This window comes from Myodes glareolus, chromosome 14, assembly GCF_982192425.1.
Source record: "Myodes glareolus chromosome 14, mMyoGla1.1, whole genome shotgun sequence".
NCBI classification, from domain to species: Eukaryota; Metazoa; Chordata; class Mammalia; order Rodentia; family Cricetidae; genus Myodes; species Myodes glareolus.
In genome coordinates this window covers 13988176-14000258 of record NC_142039.1, presented here as the reverse complement: position 1 = coordinate 14000258, position 12083 = coordinate 13988176, and the positions used below count along the sequence as shown (strand labels likewise).

The 12083-nt window shown below is 42.0% G+C and overlaps 1 protein-coding gene across 2 annotated transcripts in view; it reads left to right on the top strand.

The window, feature by feature from the left end:
- Pter (phosphotriesterase related) overlaps positions 1-12078 on the top strand; it is a 61735-nt gene extending 49657 nt beyond the window's left edge. For both annotated transcript variants that reach the window (XM_048460886.3, XM_048460887.3), the window contains exons 4-5: positions 4902-5042; positions 11277-12078. In XM_048460886.3, the coding sequence (XP_048316843.1) occupies positions 4902-5042; positions 11277-11487 (352 nt within the window). In that variant the 3' untranslated portion in view covers positions 11488-12078. The remainder of the gene's footprint in view (positions 1-4901; positions 5043-11276) is intronic.
- Positions 12079-12083: the final 5 nt, after the last annotated feature.

Below are 12083 nucleotides of genomic sequence, written 5' to 3'. Positions count from 1 at the left end.
TCTTGGAGTAGATAAGAATAGAGTTCTTCATGGATATGAAATATGGAAGGCAGAGGACTCTGAGGTTAGCACCTCCACTTATATAAGTTGTCCTCTGAAGTCACTGATGGCTGGAAGTCTCACCTGACAGACTTCAAATAGAGTCCATTTTTCCCATATTGACCTTTGAGAACAACCCTTCTCTGAGTGAAAGCAAAATCATTTGTGTAAACAAAACTGCAATAGTCCAACTCCAGTCTCTGGAAATCATCCAAATGAGTGCCAGTCTCACATAGATAAATGACCCTGTTAAAGTTTAAGGAGCTGTGGGTGGGTGAGTCTTTTAGATGTCATGTCAGGAAGTCTGTTTCTCCACAGAGTAAGAGTCAGTGGCATTGAACAGAGCTTCTCTGGTGAGCAGGTATTCTCAGCATGGATGAGGCTGGTAGACGTGGGTGCCTCCTGAGCACAGACCAGTCTGTGTTTCATAACATAACACGTGTTTCTGGGTATTTATCTCTTCTGAGATTTACCTTTTCCATCTGTAAAATGGAGATATACATATTATATATATTTTATTAAATACCAAGTGTTCTCCCAAAGAGCTCATGTGTTGAAGTCTTGCTCACCAGCTGCTGAAACCATTGAAATGTAATGGAGTCTTCAGGGGAACAACTTCATCCATAGTCTGATGATGAGTTTACAACTGGATGGATGGACAGAAAGTGGTACCTGGTTAGAAGAACTAGGTTGGTGGGTCATCTTCTAATGGATTTATCTTGTCCCTCAACCCATTATCATTCTCTTTATGCTCCATTCTATGATGACAGTCAGACTAGAACAACAGCGTGGAATGAATCAACTTGTAAAGAATTTGAACCAGCCAGTTGTAGTGGCGAAAATCTTTAATCCCAGCACTGAGGAGGCAGAGGCGGGCAAATCTCTGTATTCAAAGCAAGACTGGTCTGCCTAGTGAGTTCTAGGACAGCCGGAACTATGTAGTGAGGCACTGTCTTAAAAATAAAATAAAAAGAAGAGGAAGAGGAGGAAAGAGAGAAAGACAGACAGAGAGAGAAAGAGGAAGAAGAAGAAGGAGAAGGAGGGGGAGGGGGAGGAAGGAAGGAAGGAAGGAAGGAAGGAAGGAAGGAAGGAAGGAAGGAAGGAAGGAAGGAAGGAAGGAAGGAAGGAAGAAAGAATGAGTTTGGGTCATAGTTGTGGAGGTAGAGTCTGAGATCTGGAAGATATATTACCTTGAAACCCTTCTGTTAGAATTCTGAATGTGGTGGGATAATTTAGCAAACCAAATATCTTCAACTCATGAGCAAGCTAAGAATGGAAGAAGGGACTGACAACCAAATACACTCCTCTCAAAGGCTTCACCCAGTTCCTGGAGACCTTCTGCTGTCTTCTACTTCTCTAGGGTTCTCCCTGTTTAGAGTGCCACGAGCTGGGGTCTCAGGCTCTAACGCGTAGGGCTTTGATGTGCATGCTTCCGAACCAAACCATAACATAGTTGATATGAATGGAAGTAAAGAAGGGTGTGGGGTCAGCTAATATTGTGGTAGATCAACAAGTCATCTCATCTGACCTGGCGAAAGAAGATGCCTGTGTTCCCCTTAGCATTTATGAGGAGCATAGGGCAATACGAGGCTCATGTGAAGAATGAAAGCAATCATCATGACTAAGGTTGTTCCTTCTCCTCCCTTGATCACGTTATTAATTTTGTCTAAAATAACTGGGAAGTCTTAATATTACCTATTATACTTATCAAATTATATACCTACTTAGGAAGTAAAACACTCTACAAGCTAATCTTGTCTTGTCCTTCTGGAGTTTCCCCTTCCTTACCCACATACTCCTATTGGTCCCCATTTTTTCACACATAGTTTCAGGATAGTGTGGGAGGAGAATCAGGTGCCGAGCTTTAAAATGACTATACTATACCTGCACTCAGTCCACATAGTTTTCCATTGAGCTAAGAGAGGGTAATGGGGCAAGCTGTGTGGTGTGATGATGATGCAAATAGTGGCTTCCCACTTAGAAATGAGTTCAGCATATTACCTTGATATCAATTCTCTAGTTCATCAATGAAATCAAGAACCTATGGATTGTGGGAAACATCAAATGAGATAACAAAACAGCACAACATCCAGAAGTGCACGTGTGGGTTTGCATGTACATGCATGTGGAGGCCAGAAGTCAGTCCTGGGTGCTGGCCCTCAGGGGCTGCTCGCCTTGCTTTTTGAAACTGGTCCCTCACTAGGACTTGGGACTTGCCAGTTAGACCAGGCTGCCTGGAAGGCCAGCTCCAGGTATCTGCCTCCATCCCCTTCCTCAGCACTGAGATTACCAGCTTCTGCCACAATGCTTGGTTTTTGATGTGGTGCCGGGAATCAGACCCAGGTTCTCGTGTTTGAGCAGCAGACACTTTACCAGCTTGACCCTCACCCAGTCCCTAGTTTTTCTTTCAATTGAAACTAAGACTAAAGATTTTCCTGTGACTTGATACCTACTGTATTTTCTGTTGTTGCCTAACGTGTATGCCTTAATACATTACTTAAAATGTAGAAAACTTTGTTTGGGGCATTGGGCCAAAAGAAGAAAGGAAGAGTCTAATCTGACCTCTCAGTGTCTCCAGCCTCCCTGGCTCCCCTGCACACATTGGGTAATCCACAATTCAAATTTGACTCAAAAGAGAAAATACTAATCTTAATCTCTTCTTCTCCCTGTTATTTTAATTGTGTATATTTTGTTTCTAAACTTAGTTCTTTGGGAAAAACAGAATATGTTTACTACAGAAAAACACATCCTTTTAGCTTAGTAAGTTTGGAAGCAGAAGTCTGTCTCCATGGTGAGAAGATAGAGAAGGAGTGGTGTTAATAGACCTTACCACAGTGGCGGTTCGGGTTTTGAAGCATGAAAGAAAGCCTCCTTAGCCTCCCCCTAAAACAGTACCCTGAGCTATAAGTTGAGTTAAACTGGTGAAAGAGAAAGGAGCCAGTCATACCATGATAACTCAGAATGGCCCGGAAGCATGGGAAGCAGGCACGCCTGACCCCCAAACAGTTTATGGAAGCCTAATGAGTCCTCCACTGTTTAGGAGAAAAACTTTGAAAATATTTCTGAATGCTTAGTAACAGAATCACGGACTTGTAACCATGCGCTAATCCGTGGCTCCTGAGGTTGCCACAGTGGGACAGCATCAGTGTGCATAAGACCCTGCAAGGTAAGAATCAGCTGTCATTTCTGTTTCTTCTCCAGGCGAATTTCGGGCCCCAAGCAATCACTTCCTCTCTAGCCCTTCATGCCATGTCTAACAGAGTTTCTCTCCCTAGATTATTTTCCACACTGTGTTCTGGCAGGGTCTATTTATTCTTTCCTGTTTCTCCATGTGACTGAATGTCTACAGAGTTATTCAGGGGTAATATAATTTATTCCTTTTTAGTGGTTATAGTCTAAATTTCTTTAGCTATCTTTTGCTCTGTCCTTTGTTGCCCTGTTTGTATTATCTTAATTTTTTCTTTCCATTCATTTAAACGGTTGTTCCCTAAAATAAAAAGACTTTTAATATGCCTATTAATCTGACAAGATATTGATAAATATTAAATTTTATTTTAAGAATACATACATATATTTATATTAGTGGTATATTGCTTGTTCATATGAGTATGTAAGTGTAAGTGCATGCATGGACATGTGCCTCTGATGCCAGAGGTTGATGTTGAGTGTCGTACGTGTCCATGAATATGGGCACATATGTGTGTAAGCTCATGTATGGACATGTGCCTCTGATGCCAGAGGTTGATGTTGAGTGTCGTACGTGTCCATGAATATGGGCACATATGTGTGTAAGCTCATGTATGGACATGTGCCTCTGATGCCAGAGGTTGATGTTGAGTGTCATCTTCAGTCACTCTCCGCCTTATTTTTTGAGTCATGTGTTTTGTTTTTGGATTTTTTGTTGTTGTTGTTTTTCCATTGGGACTGGGCCTCATCAATTCAGACAGGCTGGCCACTGAGATCCTGGAGTCTACTAATCCACTACCCCTTATTCCCCACCCCCTGTTCCGGCCCTAGGGCTACAGATCCACTGCGTCTGCACTCAGCCTTTTCTGTTGCTAGGGATCTGAACCCAGGTCCCCATGCTTCTGCTTCAAGCACTTCACAGACAGAGTCATCTCCCCAGCCCTAAATGTATTGCTTTTGTGGATATTTCCCCTTTCAAAACAGTTGCAATGACACTCACCTCACATAGGCTTTGGAGTTAATTTCGGAGTCATTTCTCATGAAAATCACCCTACTGCTGCCATGCAGCAAGAGCTTCCTGTTTCAGCCAGACTGGCATTTACAAACCTAACTGGTCTGGTGAGAACAGATACCAAATACATTTAATAGCTTTCATAGCTCAGTACAGGCTAGTAAAGATTTTTGGAAGGATATGGAACACATCCTAAAAACCATTCTGAAGGAGAGTTATAAATTCTGCTTGGCTAATAGCAGAAAGATGGATGTAAGGACTAATTCCTAAAGACTGTAGAAAGGTAACTTCATTTTCTAGATATGCTTCCATATTTCTGGTAATTAATTGCACTCAGTTTAATTGAACTTGAACATAATAAAGGTCATGGTTTTTAAGACATTTATTTTTTGTATGTATGTGGGCATGATCATCCATGAGGTACAGAGTTCAGAAGGCTCGTTGTGAGAATCAGTTCTTTCATTACACCATGAGCATCCTAGGAACCGAACTTGGGTCATCAGGCTTGGCAATACCCACTCAGTCATCTTTCCAGTCCCTAAAGTATTATATATATAATACTTTTATATATAATATGTAGAGAATATATAATATGTAGAGAATACACGTAGAGAATATGTTTTTAATAACAGCAATAGCAATATGTCTGTCTTATTGTCTCTAGGTCTATATTTAATAAGAAGGAGCTACTGGACTTTGCTGAACTTGGCTGCTACTTGGAATATGATCTCTTTGGTACGGAGCTCCTTAATTACCAGTTGAGCCCAGATATCGACATGCCTAATGATAACAAAAGAATTAAAAGGTAAATATGCTGAAGTCCTTCATCACATTTTCTTCTGCCAGTCCTTTGGGCTTGTCATATCTGGGTGAGTATTAACAAAGATTTGGAAAATGGTAAGCAGGCTGAAGCAGCATTGGCAGGGAAAAAACCTATCTGAGCTGTTCCAGGGAGAAAATCTCTACATATTATTGCAAGAGGAAAATGAGTCATAGTAAGTGGGCTAAAGCTATCAGAGCCTTAGAAGCTCAGTGCAGATGGACAGCTGACAAGGGACAGGCAATGACCTACCTTTGCCATGACAAAGAGAGAACGAAAGCCATTTCCCCTCTTACCCGTAGTGGAATCAGTTCTTCCTTCCTCAGGTTGATCTCCCTCAAGCCAAGATTTTCTGCAACTCTCATTGTAAATGCTTTATTAGATGTGTCCATTAAGGTGGGGATTACAACTTAAATGATAAAATGCCACATGTCAACACCATGCATCACACCGTCCCAACTTTGTCTAATGTGTGATAAAGCAAACCATGACAGCATTCATTCTTTGATGGAGTTGAAGATGGCTTCGTTGTTTGGTCTTGGTCACAGAGTGGCATGAAGATTGAAGATTAAATGAACCAAGATAGGGAGTCAGAAAGGAGAAATATGTCTGAGATTGACAAAGAAGACTTTACTTTGGGAGTATCTTAGTATTGTTATTCCTAAAATAATAACTAATATCAGAGTGTGAAGCTCAGAGCTGGGATCTGGACTGAGATATAAAAGTAGGCATAATCAATTGTTCAAATCTTGGGAAAATGTAAGATCATGGAGAGAAGAAAGAGACCTGTGGGCACAAGTACTGAATGGATGGAATTGGTAATAGCATCTTAGGGACAGGTAGGAAGACATGTTTTCAAGCTGATACCACCAGGGGAAATGTAATGGATCTCAGTGAGAAGACAGGCTTAAGCCAAAAGCTTGGACACCTACAATAAGCAGCAGATATCAAGAAGGATCAAGGCTGAAGGATAACAACTGGATTGCAAATTAGGAGACTCTGATGGTCAGGAAATGTAGTCTCAGTAGAAGGTTTGAGAAATGAGTAGATGCTTAGGAAGCACGCAGGGAACGTGAAGCTACTCTTTGCAAAACTGCAGTAGAAGAGAGAAACAGGAAGGTGGATCAGTGCTGGAAGACAAGAGGTGGGCCATGGAAACATTTTCCAAAACTGAGCACTTTATGAAGCTAAGATCAGAAGTTGGGAGGGACAGAGACAGAAAGAAAATGTCCAAGAAAGAATGGTAATTCCAAGAGATTAATACACAGTTAACATACAATGCGGCACACAGAGTTTTTATATGCATGCCTGGTACTGCTTATGGAAATATTCAGTGAATATTCACACAAACATGTCTGGGAAGAGAAGAAATGTAGAGTCAGGTGCCTAAGGAGGCAAATAAGTGGAATTTGGGGAGTGGGGTGAACATGATTTAAGAGAGCATTTCTCCTTTGTGTTGGAAAAGCAGGACACAAACAATAATGTTGATAAGTGTCTTAGCAAGAATATCCAGAACTGAAGCCAAATACCTTTGTGCTCTCCAGTCTTGGTGGGAGGCAGACATGATTTTTCTCCTGAGAAAGAAGGGGTAGATTAAAGGCAGGGCCTTTTGGAGCATAGGGAAGAGTAGAAATGGGTGCTGGGTTGGATGCATGTTCTGAGACCCATTCAATCCTGGAAATCATGGCTGCATGACTGTGTGTTGGCACAAGTGCTCATGGTTTGCTGATTGCTTTCCCAAAGGAGGTTTTTGATATTGGTAATAGTGTTAGTGGATCACTGTGGGTAGAAGCATTAAATGTGCACATATAAAGAAATCTAGGATTGGGTTTTTGTTTGTTTGTTTGTTTGTTTGTTTGAAGGCTGCAGTTGATAGCAGGGGAACGGTTGAAAAACAAAGGGCAGGGAGTCAAAGCTAGAGGTAAGATATGAAGAAGTGTGTACATATTTAGAAATAACGTAACAGAAAAGTTAAGCTATCGACTTTGAAGAAGTGGGTAAGTGCATGCAGTAGGGCAGGTGAGTGGAGACACTACCAGGAGGATGAGGGGCCAACATGGGAAGCTGAAGACTAAGATTTCAGAGAGAGGGGTCCTGTGATAACAAGGACCAAAGAATGGGTTTTGAGTAGAAAGCTGCTGGAATGGGAATGAGCAAAACTAAAACTGAGAAATAATGTCCATAAGCTGAGCCAGATATCAGCAGTGGAACATGTACACAGTGGGGCTGAAGAGGATATCCCAAGCCCATGTTCATTCCAAACAAGCTGAAGATCGCTCCCTCACATGAAGTGGTCCTAGACTGCTGTATATTGGCATTTGCCTACAGTGATCCCAGGAACAGTAAAATATGCTTCCATTTCAGTATCATTGGTAGAGACAGCTAGCTGATGTGGTTACGTTAGTTGTGTACCATGCAGACTACTCTAAGTGAGTCAAGTACTTCCTCCAACTGCACCAACGAAACTATCATTTCCGTTTTTATACTCAATTAGTTCTTTGGCAAACAAATTTGTTGCCTCTTTTTGTTCCTTTTTCTGTATGCCTGTGTTATATGCATGCATCTTTGAGGCACAGGGTGCACATGAACATATATGCATGAGTATGTGGCAGTCAGACGTTAATGGCAAGTGTCTTCCTCATGGCTCTCTGCCCTATATTCTGAAACAAGTCCCTTGCTGATCCCAAAGTTTGCTGATTCAGCTAGTCTAGCTAGCCAGCATGCTCCAGGGATCCCCTGACTCCACAAGCCATGGCTGGCATTACAAGCAGGCTACCATACCACGTGTTTTCTTATGTGATCTTCATTCTTATGCAGCATTATTTCAAGACAAGACAAAACAAAACAAAACATGGGGCTAGCGAGATGACGCAGCAATTAACAGTGCTTCTGTCTCATGGGGATGGAGTTTGGTTCCCAGCACCCATTTCAGGGACTTACAACCACCTATAACTATAGTTCCAGGGAATCTGATACCTGGTTTTGGCCTCCACAGGCACCTGAATGCACATAGTGTGCTTACACACACACACACACACACACACACACACACACACACACACACACAAATTCTTTTTCAAATAGATCTTCAATAACTCTTTTATGATGAATGTCAATATATTTTAAACTCAGTTTGGAATGAGAGGTTTCCACTCTGGGTCTGACTTTTCTTTCTAAAGCTCTTCGGCCAATGGTGTGTGTCTTTGCATCACTGTGACTTCTGTGAGGTTCCCAGGCCTTCTGGAACAAGAAGGGAGGGGTGATAAGGGGGATGTGATAATGACTGACTTTCCAATTAATTCTTCTTAACTATGTTGGACTATTAATTCAAGAACAAAAAATTTAATTTTGGTTATCTCTTATCGTGCCAGTGTAAGCATTCTTTATGTATTAAACATTTACTAATGTGTATATGTGAGCCTGTAAAAATATCTGTATACGCTATATGTATGCTTGTGTATTTCTTGCTTATTTGTTCTTAAATTAATACTGTGCATTTGTTCAGTCTACGCAGCTCGTGATGATAACTGAGTAACCTTTGGGGTTGTGTGCATCCCCAACCTGCACTGTCCCCATGAGCTGAGCACCTGCTTTGTGTCGTTCGTTCATGGACAGTCTTTTCCCAGCTGGGGGAGTCTGGAGCTCCCCAAGTGCAGGAATGTCGACACGCGCTTCTGCCTACCTCTGGTTCTCAGAACCAGAAATTCTGTGTCTAACACCTGTTTTCAATCTTCTGCTCCATTTCTCAAATCTTATTATATCTCTGCCTTTTCACACTTCGTAGTCTCTCTCTAATATTTGTTTGCAAAACATGAACTCATTTGTATTGCTATAATTGCTGTGATTTTTTTTTGTCTTCTCATCTGTAGCAGTTCCTCCCTTCTGGCAGCTTCTTTGTAATGCCTGTTCTTCTGCACGGTGCTGTACCAACGGAGTTGAAGCTCAGGGTAGGCACGTCCAGGCGCATTCCGCTCCTGATCGGCATGATTGTGTTTCTGGAACCAGAACATTATCATGCCCATGAGATAACACAGCTCTGGCGCATTGTCTGCATTGTGCTTCCTACGAGTTTTCTCCCCTCCCTGCCCCCGAAAATGAATTTATTCATAGTTTAACCAAAATAGGGAGAGAAGTTTCTTCAAGTTTCTCTTCTCCTTTTCTGGGGTGGTGTTACAATTTTGTATGGTTCTCATTTTTAATTAGATGCATTTAATCTATCTATTATTCTCTCTTATAACTTTCCAATAAGAGCCTTGTGTTTCAAGGTGGGATAAAGGTATGCTGTAGGAATTTTTCTGTAGGTATGTCGTCGTAGTAATGACACATCAATATTCTCAGAGAAGCAATGACTCTACTGCTGAGCCACAGCCTCAGCTTGAGGAGGAATGACCCAGCTTTTCTTTTCTTGTTTTGGGGAAACGAAATTTGAAACAGGTCAGGTGGGCAACCCTGATGTGGCCTGAGGCCCGGTAATCCTGAAGTCTCACTCCAGCTCCCCCAACGTCAGCCTCTGGGTGGGATTCCATTACAGACCTGTGTGCTTCCACCACATCCTTTTAGGCAGTGCTGGGGACTGAGCCCAGAGCCTGTGATGCATTAGGCCTAAGCTCTACCTGCTTTTCGGAGCTACACCTGCAACAGGAGATACAGTTCTCAGATAATAAGGAAATATGTACAACCCTGAGAACTGCTCAGGAAAATCAATCAGGCAGCAAGTGCACCCAAAAAGCTCCCCTTACTGTGACATTCCATTCTGATCAGTATCATCCTGGGCTCCGCATTGCACATGTATTCTATCAAACGTCTCCCTTTGTATGATAAATGATCATACAAATGATCTTAACTAATCCCCCCGGAACTACAGGTTTTTCAAAAAGTAACTGCAGATCAGGACTTCAGGACCAATTTTAGCAAGCCAAATAGCATTAGTGGCATAATTGAGATTATGGGTGCCATGCTGCGGTAAGACAGACGTGGCATCCATGTGTGCCTGCTGAATGCTGGTTTCTTCCCCGAGTACCCAGACTGGCTCTTCGCTATGGTGCTTACATTCCTTTGACCTTCAGAGAGGTCTAGTATTCAATTGTAACTTAGTTTAAAGGTTCTCAGAGGGCAGGCTTTTGTGCCATGGATTTGTGTTTGTAGTGTCCCTTGAGTTCCACAGTAGTTATTAGACAGGACTCATGCCCGAGAAAACCAAGAAATGATCCTATCTATCTATCAAAGCAAGAGTTTTCAGTCAAGCCCCAGAGAAAGAGTGTGATCCACCTACCTACATCCGTTTGATAGTCGATCCTCACAAGACTGTACAAAATCCCAGAGAAAAGCCATCATTCACAAGTTGTACCTCTGACATCAAAGGCCCAAAGCGGTCAGGGACAGACACTGCCCAGAGTGCAGACACGTACAGATGGTGGCTGTCAGGAGGTGACTCATGCTGCAGATTACAGCTCTTAACTAGGAAAAGAGGATTACTTTTTTTTTTTTCAATTTATTTTTTACAGTCAGGGAGCTGTCTTTTAGTCAACCGACTATGGATTTAAAGGAGCAGCTTGTTATTTTAGCAGTCCTGTTGACAAGGAAGGTAGACTAAAAAATTTATGGTCAGTTCCCTCTAATGCTCAGAGACTACCACTAAGTCAGAATTCCTGTGTTCAGAGGACCAGATGGCTCGAATACAGAGAACTTCGCCAGCCTGTCTTCATTGACTGCACAACCACATGGCATGGGCCTTGCACTTGACAATCAGCTGATCTTACTCCCAGGATTTTATTCACATGAAGAATCCTTTTGTTTCTATATTTTAATCACAAACGCCCACTGACTTTAAAAGGGGAGAGAGAGAATGGTATTTCAGAATTGAGACTAAGACAAGCATTTTAGGGAGGAGGGCTGAATATAAAATTATTCAATGAACTGCTATTGTGGCCATTCATTCAAACGGTCTGACCCCTGTAAGCTCTCTTCAGTGCAGCATTGCCAGACACTGTCAGAAATATCATCGGGTAGAAATGGCTGTGTGCTCAGAATAAGGATCTCATTCATATTGACGTGAAGTAACACCTGCATCTTTGCCACACAGCGCTCATTTAGAATCTCCTGGTCCATATGCCGCAGCGAAAGGCAGAATCTTTACAAGCACAGTGTGTTCCGGAGTGAAGGGTTATCGTCTAAAATGTGAGTCTGATGACCTGTTACGAGTTAGTGTATTTTTCCTAGGGTCCGCTTCCTGGTGGATGAGGGCTACGAAGATCGGATTCTCATGGCACATGACATACACACGAAGCACCGACTGATGAAGTACGGAGGTCATGGCTACTCACATATTCTCACCAACATTGTTCCTAAGATGCTCCTTAGGGGAGTAGCTCAGAGGGCCGTTGATAAAATCCTCATAGAAAACCCTAGGCGATGGCTAACTTTTAAATAGGGCGGCTGTTTCTGAACACAGGCCTCCGGGATAAGATTTGCAGAGGATATTCAGTGATTTCAAATCTCCTCTGAGACGTTAATCCAAGCTACACGGGACCAGTGACTGATCACTTCCCTCCTCTGAGAAACTGGATACCTATCACAGGGAAATCTCTGGTGGGGACTACTGGGCTCAAGTGAGTCCTATTGCTTTACCTTAATAAAACAAATACACAAGAATATGTTCCTAAACATCTATATCTCCCAAGAGTCACTTTGGATGTCTTCCACCCACCCCCTCGACTCTCATCTACACTACTTGAGAAAAATTAAAGTGTTTCTAGTTAAGTTGCCCCCTTCTGGAGCAATCTAATGTTTCTTGTAATATTGATGATCCTACTAATTATCCTGCTGTTCTTTAATTAATGCTTAATGAATAATATGACATTTTAAAATCACTTTTGCAGCAAGGGAAGTTAAATTTTGAGACTCTCTTTCCCAAAGGAGATGGCAATAAAATTACCAGTTTACAACAATAAAAATATTTTTTGAAAAGTTAACTGTGTTTTCCATCTATCTATGTAAACTTATAATAAATCAGTTTTGCTGACTTTG